Source organism: Paecilomyces variotii, assembly GCF_004022145.1.
Source record: "Paecilomyces variotii strain CBS 101075 chromosome Unknown C8Q69scaffold_7, whole genome shotgun sequence".
Lineage (NCBI taxonomy): Eukaryota > Fungi > Ascomycota > Eurotiomycetes > Eurotiales > Thermoascaceae > Paecilomyces > Paecilomyces variotii.
This window is the reverse complement of record NW_021167146.1, coordinates 1,107,868-1,123,919: the sequence shown is the minus strand read 5'-3', so window position 1 is coordinate 1,123,919 and position 16,052 is coordinate 1,107,868. Positions and strand designations below refer to the sequence as shown.

The 16,052-nt window shown below is 27.3% G+C and overlaps 1 protein-coding gene across 1 annotated transcript; it reads right to left on the bottom strand.

Annotated features, from left to right (window-relative positions):
- Positions 1-2,519: 2,519 nt before the first annotated feature.
- Positions 2,520-4,387, bottom strand: C8Q69DRAFT_470983 (putative MFS monocarboxylate transporter). The gene is made up of 4 exons (XM_028630872.1): positions 4,194-4,387; positions 4,086-4,115; positions 3,772-4,032; positions 2,520-3,682 (listed from the first exon to the last, which is right to left on the bottom strand). Exons 1-4 carry the CDS (start codon positions 4,236-4,238, stop codon positions 2,888-2,890), a joined length of 1,131 nt encoding a protein of 376 aa, XP_028484299.1. The 5' UTR covers positions 4,239-4,387; the 3' UTR covers positions 2,520-2,887.
- Between the last annotated feature and the right edge of the window lie 11,665 nt (positions 4,388-16,052).

Genomic DNA, 16,052 nt, shown 5'->3' with positions numbered 1-16,052 from the left:
ATCATCTTATCGCCTGCTTCTAGATGAGGAGAGAGAGTCAAGATGCGGTGAGAGTCCGTTCTACGCTGGTTCTAGATAGAGACTTGCTGATGGAAAATCCCCGATGTTTTGCTGAAATTGCCTGAGGAATAGTAGTAATAATTACCAGCACCCGCTTTGGAAAGACCAAAACAAAAGAAAAAAAAAATTCAGACTTTTGGAGCCATCCGGGTCGGTGGACCAGACCGGCGCTTCTCGTCTACCACACTATAACTAGTTGGTTAGCAGCTCCCCACCATGGCTGCACTCTTCGAGCTCTCATGATAGCCGCGAATGGAGTCATGATGGGTTTCCATCTTGCGCCTGCAAGCCAGATGCATGGCTCACTAAGGTAGAAAGTATGTTTCCTGCAGCAAGGCATCCGAGGTCGTCCTTGATATGACCAACATCATCCATGCCTCCTCGATGCTCGCCCCAGACTGAAATTGAGGCGAACCTGGTTGGTGGAGCACGCGTCCTCAGTAGTAATGTGCGGATGGCCGGGTCGATAGCTCGCCCCATTGTGTTTCTATTGAGATACTAAAGAGCCATCCTTCTCAGTCTACTTCGAATTCGTGCGTGCGAGTCCTGCTCAGGGATTGACAATCCACTGATGAGCACGCGCCCTCGACTCGAGGGACTTTGGTGCAAAATGCGATGAGTCATATTAATGCTTTGGTAGACTCAACCCAGCGGTCGACAGCAAGGTGTCTATCTATCGGCGAATGCGGAGTTGGGATCATGGAGGACCGGCGTCACAACACCAGAATGCATGACTGCGTCAGGGGCAAGCTCTATCGACGCAAGAGGCCCGTTTCATCGCGAACGCACTGAATCCTGCAGTGGTCATCATTGTTTTTTGGTAGCCTCTCTGGAGCCCTCTGCAGTATTACCATCCTCGCGTCTCCAGGTGCCTTGGTGTGATAGCTATTGGTTGAAGGGTTGCATGCACTTGGAACTCCATGACGCACGAGGTATATCTATACGATCGAGCTCTTGGACGCCAGAGGTCGAAGCCGATCCTCCACGATATGCTCATGCTGATAATTAATCCCACCCCTCGAGGTCGAAATGGACACGTTCAAGTCCCTCAATCCACCGTTTCCTGTTTGCCGACCGATCACTCAATATCCTCGCCCTCCACGGTCGAGGTTGGCCTAGCTTTGGGTTCGACTGGTGCCTGACTAGAGCCTTGACAACTGGCACTTCGCCTCAGCACCGAGGAAGCCCTTTCAGGCACATCGCTGATTGCAGAGAACAGATAGATAGCAGGCATGGTCACAGGATCCTGGGGATGAAACCACAATAACGGCAAGGACTGACAGTGCAGATGTCTTTGCAGACGCTCCCAATAGTAGTATGTACTGTACTAGGCAGCGGGCATATTGCCTTAAAAATCACAAATCCTAGCTGAACCTTGTTCTGGGGTTGCAGCGACGTGGGGAGATATAGCACGGTAAGCCATGATAAAATAATAAGAATGGGCAGATAAACTAGTTAACCCATGTATATCACATCGAAGCCGCCATGTGCCGAGACGAGCACCCAATGGTGATTATCCACGTCGGGATGGGGAACTTGGACTGTCTTGGAGAAGCCTTTTTGTTTTCCAATGACCGGCGGCGGTGAAGAACGCGCAGCATCACGTGCATTGCATGCGCCGGTCAGCGCACCGTCCGAGATTCTTGCTTGCGCTGAAAAGTGTGAGCAGTCGAATCCATACTGGCACGCATTGCGTTATAGGAGAATCACAATGCAAGATACCCAAATTAATTTATTTCTATGTCCTACATAGTAGATACTGGACTGATATATTCGGGAACTGCAAAAGTCATCGGCCTCCCGATCGAAAATCTCGGGAACTTTTTGAATTGAATACGAGCGGATCTGCAGGTCACGTGGAATCGATCTGTCGATCCCCAAAAGGTAAACAAAGCTAACCAAGTAAGACTAAGAAACGAGTAATTCAAATTAACTTACTTAGTGACCTATAGATGAAGCAAGACATATCAAGGAGGGGACAATGAGCCCATCTAATGTATGCTGCAAAGCAGCTTCCAGTAGTACTTACTTACTAACTAACTACTGCGGCCCTACGCCTTACACTCCAGTGATCCATCAGCGAGGGGGGAAAAAAAAAGGCGCATTCTCCACACCTTTATCTTTATCAGTTTCTGTCTGGGGTATAGTTTCCTCTTTGGGGGGGGGTGATATGAATTTACTCCTGGTATTGTTTTTATGGGATAGATATATAGGTATATACAGCGATTTGAGCGGGTAATATGATGTAATGGATAGGATGGTAAAGTTTCCAAACAGGTATTTATTATTGGTCCACCGATAAAAAGGGTGATAAGGTAGTATGCGCAGTAGATTAGATCTCCTTCTGAGCGGGGTAGGGACTTTCGTGATGTTGTAATACATATATTGGTTGTGATAAGCTTAATTTTAGGCTTATCTATGGGAGACTGTTTCCTTGTATTATATTATTTTTTATTATGTATGTATGTCTAGCTAAGTTATAGATTTGCAAGCTATTGAGGGTACTGTGAACAAATGTAATACCTCCAACTTATATATGCGAAGTGAAAGAGATCGATCTATGTGCTCACTAATAAACTCCTAAGAAAGTTGGGGTTTAGAGGTCATTCTCAAAATGAAAATTCTAAAGGACGAAACAAGAGATGATCGACAATTTGCATTGACGCTGATTATATAGAGCCTGATATATCTACTATTATATTAGCAAAAACAAGGACGAAAAATCAAGCCACTTTTTTCTAAAATTATCAGGATCCCTTATCAACCCATAACTATTTATTGTCAAATATAGCTTCACTCCGTATACTCGACCGATTAGACTTCACACCTACACCAATTTGAACGGCCGCGCCAGAACGCTCAATCCTCCCAAAAAGGCAGTGACACCTGTGAAGACGATCAAAATGCCATAACCACTTCCATACGCACCCCCAGCAGCATTCTGCCAGGGTAACCCGTGCAGAAGCCTCTCGCTCAATGGCCCACTGACCACGTTCCCGATCCCCCTTCCAGCAGCCAGAAAAGCGAAGACGATCGTCGGCTCAGCTAGACTATTCGTCTTCTGAACCTCCTTCATGACCGCGGGCCAGGTGGATGAGAACGAGCCCGCGAAGATACCGTATGCGATGCAGAAAATGAGTAGCGGGGCGAGCGATAGCGAGAAGCCCCAGAGCAGAAATACAGCGATGGTGGTCCCGACGGTGGAGATGAGGATACATGTCGTGGCGTGGTAGCGGTCGACTAAGGTGCCCATGAGGACGCAGCCGAAGACAGAGGCGCGGTTCACGAGAATGACGGTCAATGTGGCGATGAGGTTGCTGACGCCCAGAGTGCGACGGGCGTAGGTGGGTAGGTAGATCGTGGGGAGGAAGTAGCCTAGTGCTTCGAAAACGTTTCCTAGTTGGAAGATGAGGAAGGTGCGGTTGGCGAGGAAGCGGATGTTGAAAGGACGCATGCTGGCGGATTGGGCGATGGGGAGACGTGGTTTGAAGAAGAAGAGGAGGGGGGCGATTGATATGAATAGAATGATAGACCATATGCGTAGAGTTGTGCGGAAGCCGTGGGCGTTTAGGAGCCATTGAAGGAATATGGGGAGGACGACGCCAGATACGCTTGTTCCGGCCTGTATGGTTTGTAGTTGTGTTAGTATTTCTGGTTTTTGTATTTTATTTAGGCGATTCCGATGAACAATGTTCAGAAGGGTGGACAGACCCATTGGATTCCATATGCCAGACCTCTCCTATTCACAAACCACTCCTCTATGAAAAGAATACTGGGCGAGTATGCCAGACTAGCTCCAATGGCATATGCGATTCCCTGAGAGACCAATAGATGTGTAGTGGTCGTCGAGAAAGAGCTCAATGCGAGAGCAAGACACATGATCAGGAATCCTAGCGGTGTCGCCCATAACTTGAGTCGAGGCACAGCTAGAAGAAGTGCAAAAACGAACGGCGAGAGGATATATATAATACCCTATTGGATTTTGAATGTGAGAAATGGAACATATGTGGTACTCCGGGTCATACAAGTGGATTCTGGAATTTTTGCGTAGTTCTCTGTATTTTTGTTTTTTTATTGATTAGTATATAATTCTTAGATCCAATATTGATGAGAGCACCTCGTATTTCTCTCACCTGGCGGCTGGTAGTTCGTGGCATCTGAGACTGGATCCCTCGCATTCGTGAGGGAGTCTAAGATACACTTCTAGTTCTCGATAACATTTTCGACCGGCAGGTATATAGTTATAGCGACCTCGGGATAGGAATAGATTAGATTGGCCTTGGGGATATTCTGATCGTATAAGCCGTTAATGTGGGCAGTAATCGGGTACCTGAATTGTGTTGATAAGTTGTCGATAAGTTATAGGGAAGTATTATAAATCACGTGGTTAGAAAAAAACTCCCTAAAAAAAAAAAACACTAATATCGGGTACTAATTATTAAGTATTTTAATATCATAGTCTATATATTGAACTTTATATAGCTATAATAGTATTTTGTCCTTAAAACTAGATTTTATAGAGATCTTATAAAGCTATAGTAAGTTAAAAAGAATAGGTTCAGATAGAATTCCTAGACTAATCTAATGGCTTAAAAGGCTAATAATACTTAGGGAGAAAGAGTATTGGCACATATAATAAATATAAAATATATCTATATATTCTTAGTTAGAGTAATAGTTTTTTTTTATAAAGGCCTAAGAAATAATTTCTTTAAGCTACCTAATTTTACTATAATAAAATTATTCTTAAAGATTTTTTTAGAATAAAATTTTAGTTATATAAAAAATTATTAGTCCTAACTACTATTTTATAATACTTTTTCTTAGTCTAAATTTATTAAATTAGTTAATCTTAATTAATTTAAAAATCTTAAGAAGTTTACCTTCAGTAATAATTTAGTAAAATTATTTATTATTATATCCTATATTCTAATAAACTTAATATTAATCTTATTTTTTTAATATAAATTATATATATAGTAATATATAATATTAATATATTTTAACCTCTTATAAATATAGGCATCTCTAATTAATAATAATAATACTTAATTATCTCTATAGACCTTAATTAAAGAGCTAATAATAAAAGCTTACTCTTCTCTTATTATTAGCTTAAATTTATTTAGACTAATATAGTATCTATATCCTATATCTCTTAAAAAAAAGGCTAATTATTAGAACTATTTTATTATTTAATATATAGCTATATATTTAGTCTTTATAATTAAAGTTATAATAAACTTTTATTTCTTATTTAATTAACTTATTAAACTGCTAATTAAAATAAAAATATTCTTTAAGATTAATATCTAATTAATCTTATCTATTATATAATCTAAGTCTAAATACCTAATAAATTATTAGTCTTAGTTTATATTAAATTTAAGACTAAGGTATATAATTAATTATAAGTATTTTATAAGAGACTTTAATATCTTAAAATATCTTTTAAATAGATTTAATAAATATTAACTTAATCTACCTATTATAAATATAATATCTAGTCTTATTAAAATTATTAAATAAATTAAGCTATTAATAATCTTTTAATACTTTTTTTAATCTATTCTTTTATTTTAAAAGCTAAATAGTTTTAAAGAGTTATATCTGTTTAATAAGATATTAACTAAGTATATCTTCTCCTTATTTATTCTATATTATAATAAGAGTTTTTTAATATAATAAGATTAGTTTATTATTAATATTTAATTCTTCTTATTCTAAGTAATTTAAATACTAAAAATCTTCTTTACTTCTTTTAAGTTTTTTATTTTATATATTAATCTAAACTCTTATTTAAACTAGTAAATATTCTCTATTTATTTTATATTAATTAAGATATTATTAATATATACTAAAAATAAGATCTCTTTTTTTAAATATTATAATAAGTATAGTATAGTAGGGAGAATTAGTATAAAGAATGTAATTAGTTAAGAGGTTATGTACTTTTATTTAAAGTCTTTAAAAAGTCTATAAGTAAAGCAAGAGAGGGGGAGAAGTAGTAAGGAGATACCTTTTAATTATTCAGAATAAAATAATTAGCTTTTTTTTTATTATTATTTAGTATTAGTTTAGTATTAAATTATTATTAGTTTATTATATTAGTTTATAGCTAAAGCTTTTTTTTTAGCTCTACTTTAAGCTCTAAAGCTAAATATCTTTCTCTTCTTTTTTAATATTTACTCACTTAAAGACTCTATATTAAGTTTTAATATATTTTCTTATAATAAATTAGAGCTAAATATAGGGGGTATTAAAATATTAAATAGAAATAAGGGAGAAAGGAGAAAGGAGAATTAAAAACTAAGGTTAAGGCTAAAGTTAAAAAAAGGGATAAGAAGTAATAAAAAAATAAATAAAATAATTAAGGAAGATTACTACTATAAATAGAAAGAGATAAATATATTTTTTAAATTAGCAGAGACAGTAAATATAATATAAGGTAAAAATATATATTAATAATAAGAAAAAGAAAAGACTATTAAATATAAGGAAAAGCTTAGCAAGTATAAAAGAGAAGTAAAAATTTAAAAAAAATAAAAAATTATTAAATAAGAATTATTTATTAAAAAGTAGAAGAATTTTTTATTATTATCTTTATTACTATTCTTTTAAAAAAATATAGAGAAAAGCACTAATTTTTTTAATATTAGTTAAAATAGAAGGACTCTTAGTTTTTTAATATTATTAGGTCTAAAGATATAAATAACTTAGGTATTTAAAAATATAGGACTACTAATAGTATAGCTAATCTAGGTTATATTAGCTTTATAGATGCTAATGCCTAGAAATCTTAAGGCACTATATTTTAAAGAGAATAATATTACTTATTATTTAAGGCTTTTTAAAAGGCTATATAAGATAAATTAACTCCTAGAAGAGAAAAAAATTAAATAGTTTATAGATTATTATAGTCTATTAATATTATTATAGATAAATATTTAACTTAAATATAAAGAAAAGAATTACTTAAAACTGGCAGAAGCAATTAAATAAGAGTATATTTATTATAATAAGTATTAAAGGAAATATAATATCTAATAGCTAGAAAGGTTTAAAAATATAAAATATAATAGCTTTAAGGACTTAAAGGAGTATAATTAAGAATATTAAGCTATATTAGAATCCTAAATCTAAATATAAAGACAGAAAATATTTTAATCTAAGTAAAGAAGACTTTACTTTAAATAAGATATAGGACTAATATATCTAGTTAGATATTATAATAAGGGAGAATTTTAACTATTAGAAAGTAAATAGGGTTTTTTAAATTATATCCTTTAAAAAGAAACTAGTAGAAGAGATGCTATAATATATTATTATAGAAGTAAAAATAGCCCTTTATTATAAAAAAGAAAGTAAAAGATTAATAGAGCTTAAGAACTTATTTAAAAATATTTTTTAGAAGGTTATTGCATAAAATATCTAGGTTTATTTAATCTAGTTAGTACTATATAGTTATAATAAATATAGATTATAGGTCTAATATTTTAGGGAATATAAGCTAAGAGTATTAAATATAGAGATTATAATCCTTAAGAGAGAAATAGGCTAGAGTTTTATAATCTTAAGGATTAGACTAATTATTAGAGATAAGTTTAAGGAAATTATAAGCTTAAGAGATATTATATTTAAATAGGGAAAAATAATCTTTATTAATAATTTATATTAGCTAATATTAGAGAATTAGAGAATAAATTTTAATAATATCTGCTATTTTAATTATAAGGAATAAGATAAGATAAGATTTAACTAAGAAGAATCTAGGCCTTTTAATATTTAAGTAAATAGAGTTATAGTTATAAATAGAGCAATATTTAATTAGTTAAACTAAGATTATTTAGAAATTAAAGTAGAGTTATATTTTATATTAAAGTAAGATATATTATTAGTCTAAGATTATTTATAAAGGAAAGGAATTTAGCTTTATAAGTTAGGGGTTTTAAGATATATATAATATTAGAAACTAGAGCATTCTTACTTTAAGAATAATTTATAATATTAAAAGGAGGAGATAGTATAGACTATAATAATTAAGGAAGGTAAATAGAGGTATTTATTCTTAAAAAAGGGGAGGCTATATAGTAAGAAGAATTAGTATAAAGAATGTAATTAATTAAGAGATTATATACTTTTATTTAAAGTTTTTAAAAAGTTTATAAGTAAAGTAAGAGAAGAGAAGAAGTAGTAAGGAGATATTTTTTAGTTATTTAAAATAAAATAATTAGCTTTTCTTTTTTATTATTATTTAGTATTAGTTTAGTATTAGATTATTATTGGTTTATTATATTAGTTTATAGCTAGAGCTTTTCCTCTAGCTCTATTCTAAGCTCTAAAGCTAAATATCTTTCTTTTCCTTCTTAATACTTACTTGCTTAAAGACTCTATATTAAGTTTTAATACATCTTCCTATAATAATAGATTAATATTAGTTTATATAAAACCTATTTTTTAGAATATTTTTATATAAGTTTAATTCTAATCTCTTATAGCCTGCTTTAAACTATATAAAGATTAAAGAACTTTTAATACTATTTCTAATAATATATTTATTCCTAATAAAAGTATTATATAAATCTTCTCCTTTAATATTAATTTTATAAAGGTATTATTAATATCTATAATATAATATTTATAATCTTTTATTATAATAATAGCTAGAAATACTTATAATATATTATATTATAAGATAGAAGTAAAGATATACTTAAAATTAATACTATATTTTTAAGTAAACCCTTAGATAATAAAATATATCTTAAGCTTTTAAAAAGAACTATTTAAATTATACTTTATAGCTAATATCTAATAGCTAATTATAATATTAGCTCCTAATAATAATATAATTACTTTAAAAATTTTATTTATTTAGAGTATATCTATTTTAGCTTTAAATATACTCCGCTATAATTTATCTTAAATAGGATTATTAATTATAGCATAATATAAGTTTAAGATTAGAATATATTTTTTTACTATATATATTGCTATTATAGTATTTAATACTTATTTTATATATTTCTCCTAATCTATATTAATATCTAAAGATAGAAGATTTAATATAAATATTACTTAATATAATTTTTTAGTATCTTATTTATTATCTAATAACTTAATTTCTTTTTTTTTATACTTTGCTATATAGAAGATCTCTATATAAGATATAACTTATCTACTTAATAAGAATAAGGGATTTATCTATAAATCTTTATAATTATTTAGATTATTAAAGTAAGAATAATTAAGTATCTCTTTTTATTCTATAATTTTATTATAATAAAATATTTTAATTTTTTTTTAATAAAAAACTTCTTTTTCTTTTTAAGGAAAAACTAAAACTTTCTTATAGCTCTCCTCCTAATTATTAATATTATTTTTCTTTTTATTTAAGAATATATATATACTTAAAATAATATATTAGATTGCTAATTAACTCCTTAAGTTTTTTATTAATATTATATTTGATAATAATCTTTAGGGAATCTTAAGGTTTAAATCTCCTCTTAGTTTATTCTTAAAAAATTTAGCTTAATAAGTCTTAATAATCTTTTTTATATTTAAAGCCTAAACTTTTTATTATTTATCTATTTTTTTAATATATTTTATAAAAATATAGATTCTACTTTAATCTATTAATTTATCCCTTTATATATTTTATAGTAAAGATTCTAGGTTTATATATAATACTATTTAATATCTTTATATTTTTAAGTAATTAATTAACAGCTTAGCTCTAATAAAGGCTTCTTCTAAAAATATTTAAATCCTATTAACTATTAGTCTATTTAATACTCTATTTCTAATATATATATTAGTTTAAACTATCTCTACCTATAATTTAACTAGAAGGTTTAAATTTTTAAGTATAGCTCTTATTTTTTTTTAATAGTCTAATATACTTATTCTATAGCTTTATTTTATATTAATATATATAAAACTATTAATTTATAGTAAATACTAAACTATTTCCTTTAAGTCTTAAAAAGATTCTTAAATTTTAATATATTATCTAATTATATACTAAGAATTTAGAGACCTATTATTATCTTAATCTCCCTTTTTTATTTATTTAAGATAAGGGCAGTATTAGATTTAGCTTTTATTAGAAATACCTATATTTTTCTTAAGAAGTTATCTATAATTATTAAAAAGTAGATATATTTATCTTTAAACTTTAGCATTTAACTATATATATCTATATAGATAAGTTTAAGAATGCCAGCCTTTTATATATTAATAGTCTCTTTTTTATTTCTAATATTAGCTATAATATATATTATATACTAATAATCTATTATTACTTTAATAGATTTCTTTAATATAATTAAGTTATATAAATTTCTAACCTTTTTAAATCTAAGATAGCTAATTCTCCTATACTATAGTTAATACTTCTTCTTAATTTTATTTTAATAAAATAAAGGAATAATTTTATTTTAAAAAAATCTTTTTTCTTAGTTTATAATTATAGTATTAAAGGCATTTTTAATAAATAATAATACAATAGGCATATATTATAACTTTAGCATTTAGTCTAAGAAGACCCTCTTAATAATATAGACTCTATATTTAATAATACCTTAAATTATAACCTTATCTAACTTATTTAATATAAATATTATTCTTTTATTAAAATACCTGTATATATTTAATTATTAGTAGAATATCTTAATTAATAAAAGATTTACCCTAAGATTTAGTATAAATAGTATATTTTCTAGGTCTAACCCCTTCTTATTCTTATTTCTTAAAATAGCTATTTTTATATATTCTAAATATAAGATCTCTCTACCTATATAAATATATCTTTATTAAATCTAAATTAATAGTTCTTTAAAGCAATAGCTCTTATTAATTATATATAAACTAATATTATTATTTATATATTATTAAGATAAATTCTTATTAATAATATCTTTTAAAAAATAGATAATCTTATATAAGACTTAATTATTAAAAATAACTAAAGTTAAAGATTTTAATTAAGATTAGCTCTTCTTAGAGTCTAAAATTTCTTTTATTTTATATACCTTATACTTTCTATCCTTTAATCTTTTATTCTTTAAGGATTAAACCTTTTTATAGATTTTAATAATTAAGTCTATTATCTTCTTATCTTAGATAATAGGACTATTAAATATTTATTTAAAAAACTCTTTTCTTTATCTTTAGCTATCTCTTATATTTTTCTAAATAATAGGTAAAAATAGGCAGTCTTTAATATAATAATCTTTCTTACAGATATAATATTTAATTAAGGTTTATTTATTTTTAATAAAGAATATAATAATTAGCTTTATTTAAAGTTAGGCTTTTACCTCCTCTAAAATACTTAAGATTTTATCTATATTTAGGCTTATTTATATATTAATTACTATTCTAGTAATAGCATATTTTTTAAATAAGGCTAAAAATAATTATTAAATCTTAGCTTTAAATTCAGCTAAAGAAGATATATTTTTATTATATATCTTAATTTTCTTCCCTATTAAGTCTAGTTATTCCTAAGTATTTAAAATTATCTGTCCGGGGGTTATTTAAAATTATATATATTATTAAATAAGCTAATATTTCTAGGTAAAAAGAGATTATTTATATTTTATTTATAATCCCTTCTATAAATTCTCTATACTAGATAAATCTATAAAATTCTCCTAATTACTATTTAAGAGGCATTTAATAATTTAATATTATATAATTATATTAGTCTTTCTAAACATTTTCTTATCTTAGCTTTTTTTTTTAAATAATTTAATAGTATTCTAGCAATTCTTATTAAAGAGCTACTTTTTTATATATAAAAACTATATCTTATAATTCTCCCTTAAAAAAATAAAAATTAATTTACCCCTCTTACTATTCTTATCTTTTATTAAGGATATAATAATAATAAATTAATTTTCTAATCTTTAATAAAATCTAACTTCTATTAGGTTTAATATCTAATATAATACTAGAGCAGTTTTATTATAGGTCCTCTTATATAAGGATAGCTTATTATTATTAGTTTAAACTTAAATATTTAAAATAAAATAATTTTTGCTATATAGCTATTTCTCCTAAGTTACTATAAACCTAGGCTTATAACTAATTAAAAAGAATAGGTTTAAATAAAATTCTTAGACTAATCTAATAGCTTAAAAGGCTAATAATATTTAAAGAAAAAAAATATTGGCACATATAATAAATATAAAGTATATTTATATATTCTTAGTTAAGGCAATAGTTTTTTTTTATAAAGGCCTAGGAAGTAGTTTTTTTAAGCCGCCTAATTTTACTATAATAAAATTATTCTTAAAGATTTCCTCAGAGCAAAATCTTAGTTATATAAGAAACTGCTAGTCCTAACTGCTATTTTATAACATAGTATAACCTTACTTTTATACTTTTACCTTATTAGAATATAAGATTATTTTACTTTAAGTCTTACTAAATATTCGCTTATATAATTAATAATATTTTTTATTAGATTAATATATTCTATAGATTATTAGCAATATTTTATTTTTAATATTTATTTCCTTAAGTTTAAAATATCTAGGTATAGATTTTACTCTTTAAAAAAGTATATGTAATATACTGCTAGCAGTAGAATATAAGACTAAGAGTATCTAGATCTAAGTCCAGTATTAGATAGATTATATTATTAGTAAAGAATATATAAAGATAAGCTAATATTTTTAATAGAAAGGGAATAGTCTATAAAAATAAGCAGAATAATATTAGTATAATTAGAAAAATCTTTTAATAATAAGATTAATATCTATTATACCTTATAGCTATTTAAGTAAATAATAAAAACTAACTAATCTATAGGCTGGCAATTTAAATATATATAAAGATATATAGAATATTAATATAAATTTATCTTATAAAAATTTATTATATTTGCTTAATAATACTATAATAGATATTGCTTTTAAGGATAAATAATTAAAGAATTCTATTAAACCTAAGCCTGCTTTTAAGCAAGTATTAGATATATTATTATTTATATTACCCTTACTAGGTCTATCTTTAATTAGAGAAGATCTCGATAGTTTTAAAGAAATTCTATAAATTTAGTTTTAAGAAATATTACAGAGTTTTATATTATTTCTTAATTTATAATATAAGAATATAGGTATCTTATATTATTAATATATTACTCTCCTAGAAATTCTAAATATACTATAAGATATATTTAAGATTAATAGACTTTTAAAGTCCCTAATAATTCTAAAAGTTTATATTAAAGGGTAATTCCCTTTTTTATTAGTAAGGAAAATAAAAATTATAATTATATTTATATAACTTTCTATATTATTAACTATAAAAAAATAACTTATAAAAACTTTAATATAATAGATATATTTTTTTAGACTTTATTGCGCTTTTTATCGCTTTTATTAAGTCTTAAGATCTCTTAAAGATATATATAAAAATAGCTTACTTTATAGATTATTCTGCAGAATTATAGGAGTCTTTATTATAGGCAGGATCTATATAATTAATATTAGGCGAATTTAGTAGATATTCTGCTAATAACTAACTAATATTTTCTTCTAATATCGTTCGCTATAAATATTCTAATATAACCTGTAGACTTAAGTGCTAATCGTCTAACTTATAAGCTTATATTAGGCGTATTATAGCTGCGGGAAAAGATTATAGGTCTAATACTAATTGCAAGGGGAGTATAAAATTACAGCTTCAGAAACTTATTAACTATAAGGCTATAACTAATTATTTACATATATTACTTAAAAGCACGGGTCTACTATTTAAGGAAAATAAATTAATAATCTATGAGAATAGATACCTGTATTTATCGGAATTAGATATTCTCTATCGGGAAAAAATAGTCCTTTTCGACTATTAATTCTAAAATGGGTTTTCGAGTCGTATTATTAAACTAACTAATAGATATCTTATTCGACAAGTAGTTAATCAAGATATTACCTCAGTTCGCCCTCTTTGTCTAACGACACCTCTACGCGACGAACTAGAGATTGCAACCTATAGAAGGAAGCAACTAGTAGATACCTTTTTTGCTAGGAAATGTTTATCTTTTCTATATTAGCTCTTTATTAATAGCTTTAGATTATACCGCAATATATACTAAAGTCTAATAAGAATCTATATAATCCTAGCTTATCTCAATGCAGTAGAAAGGGCTAAATATAATAATATCTATTCTATTATATTAGGACCGCATAGAAGTAATTTTACTAATATAATATTATCCCTAAAAAGGCTTTTACAATTAGATTATAGTATTAAGACTAAGATACGCGGAGAAAAGACTAAGCTAGTAGTATATGTGCATATATTTCTTAGGGATATGCTACAGTAATAGGATAATGCCGGTATTAAAAGACAGACAGCAAATTGTAGATATTGTTAATATCTTGCGACTGAGAAAGATTGCTTAAACTTAGACTATAACACTACGCTTTTTAGTCGCTATTACTATTAAACTATTAATATTTAAATAATTACAGAAATGTGTAGTTTAATTGCTTATAAGAAGCTATTATCTAAATATAGTATCGCAAAGTAAAAATCGCTATTATTGCAGATAGCACCCAGTCTTAATCTTATAACTTATTTCCTATTAGACCTGTGTTATTCAGAATATGCAGGGATATTAAAGACAGCACATTCTCTTTTAGTTAATACAATATTATCACCAAATAGGAAAATCGAATATTTGTCTGCTCTTCGAAAGTTCTAGTTTCCTTCAGGATAGGGTCGCTTATAATCTCCGGTAACCTATCTCGAGAGCTATCAACTACAAGAACATGCACGCGCATCGATTATTATTCCTTTGCTTCTTCATTGTTGTCTTAATAAAAACTAGTTTGACTCTTCTTACTTAAAAGCATTAAAGCAGTTTATCGACAAGATATATCTACTTCATTCGCCCGTTAGCCTCGTCACTGGTATTTTCGCGTCGATAGCCAAGAGTAATTCAGTGCTTGCATAGCGATCGATGAGTAAGTACGATAGACACAAACTAAGAGAAATTATCATTGAAGGGCGTAAGGGGATATAAACACTACTTGAGATCGCAGCTGTTGCTGCAGAAGAAATTCGCCCGGCTAAATCGCGATCTAATTCTGTCTTACGAATATCACGAAGCCCATTACCTGCCGGCTTAGAGGTTTCTATTTGGATAAGTCGCCTATAGGAAATAAAGAAAAGCCAAGAATATTACGCTATTAAGTGTCGGCCAAATATACACATTAGATTACATTATGTTAATTAAGCAAAGGAATATGCTGTCCCTAATAACTGTAATGTATTAATTAGCGAAGATAAACATAGGTAAATAGCCTATTAATAACTCCGAATTAATATATATATATAAATTAATCTAATTTAATTCCTTAGGTTTTATAAATAGCTTATGCGTTAAATAAATTACTGCGATATTAAAAAGATATTATTATAATAAGAAAGTTTTTAAAGAATATTACTTTTACTTCTTTAAAAGATATATAATAATATTAAATCTAAGCTTATTTAGTATATAATAAATCTTTATAATAATTATCTATAATTCTTTATAAATCTTTTATAAATATATCTAGTTAAAGAGAATAGAGATAATATTAATATGTTTAATTTAGATATAGTAAAATACAAAATAGTATAAATCTAGAATTTAATCCCCTTAAAGCTTATCTTTAAAGAGATAGGTATCTTTTTTTATTTATCTCTTCTCCCTATTCTTAATCTATTTTTAAAGGCTCTTTATAGTATATATAGCTTAAATTATAGGAATTATATAATTATAGAACGCAAATTAGTTCTATTAAAATAGTTTTAAAAGATTAATTATTTCCCTAAATAAGTTTATTATAGTTTTTAAGTTTAATTAAGAATAATATCTAATTAAAAAGTTTATTATAGAGATAATTTATTCTAAATATATTTATCTTATAGTAATTATATTAGATTTTAAGAAAAGAGAATTAAGAGAATAGATAAGATATTTATAT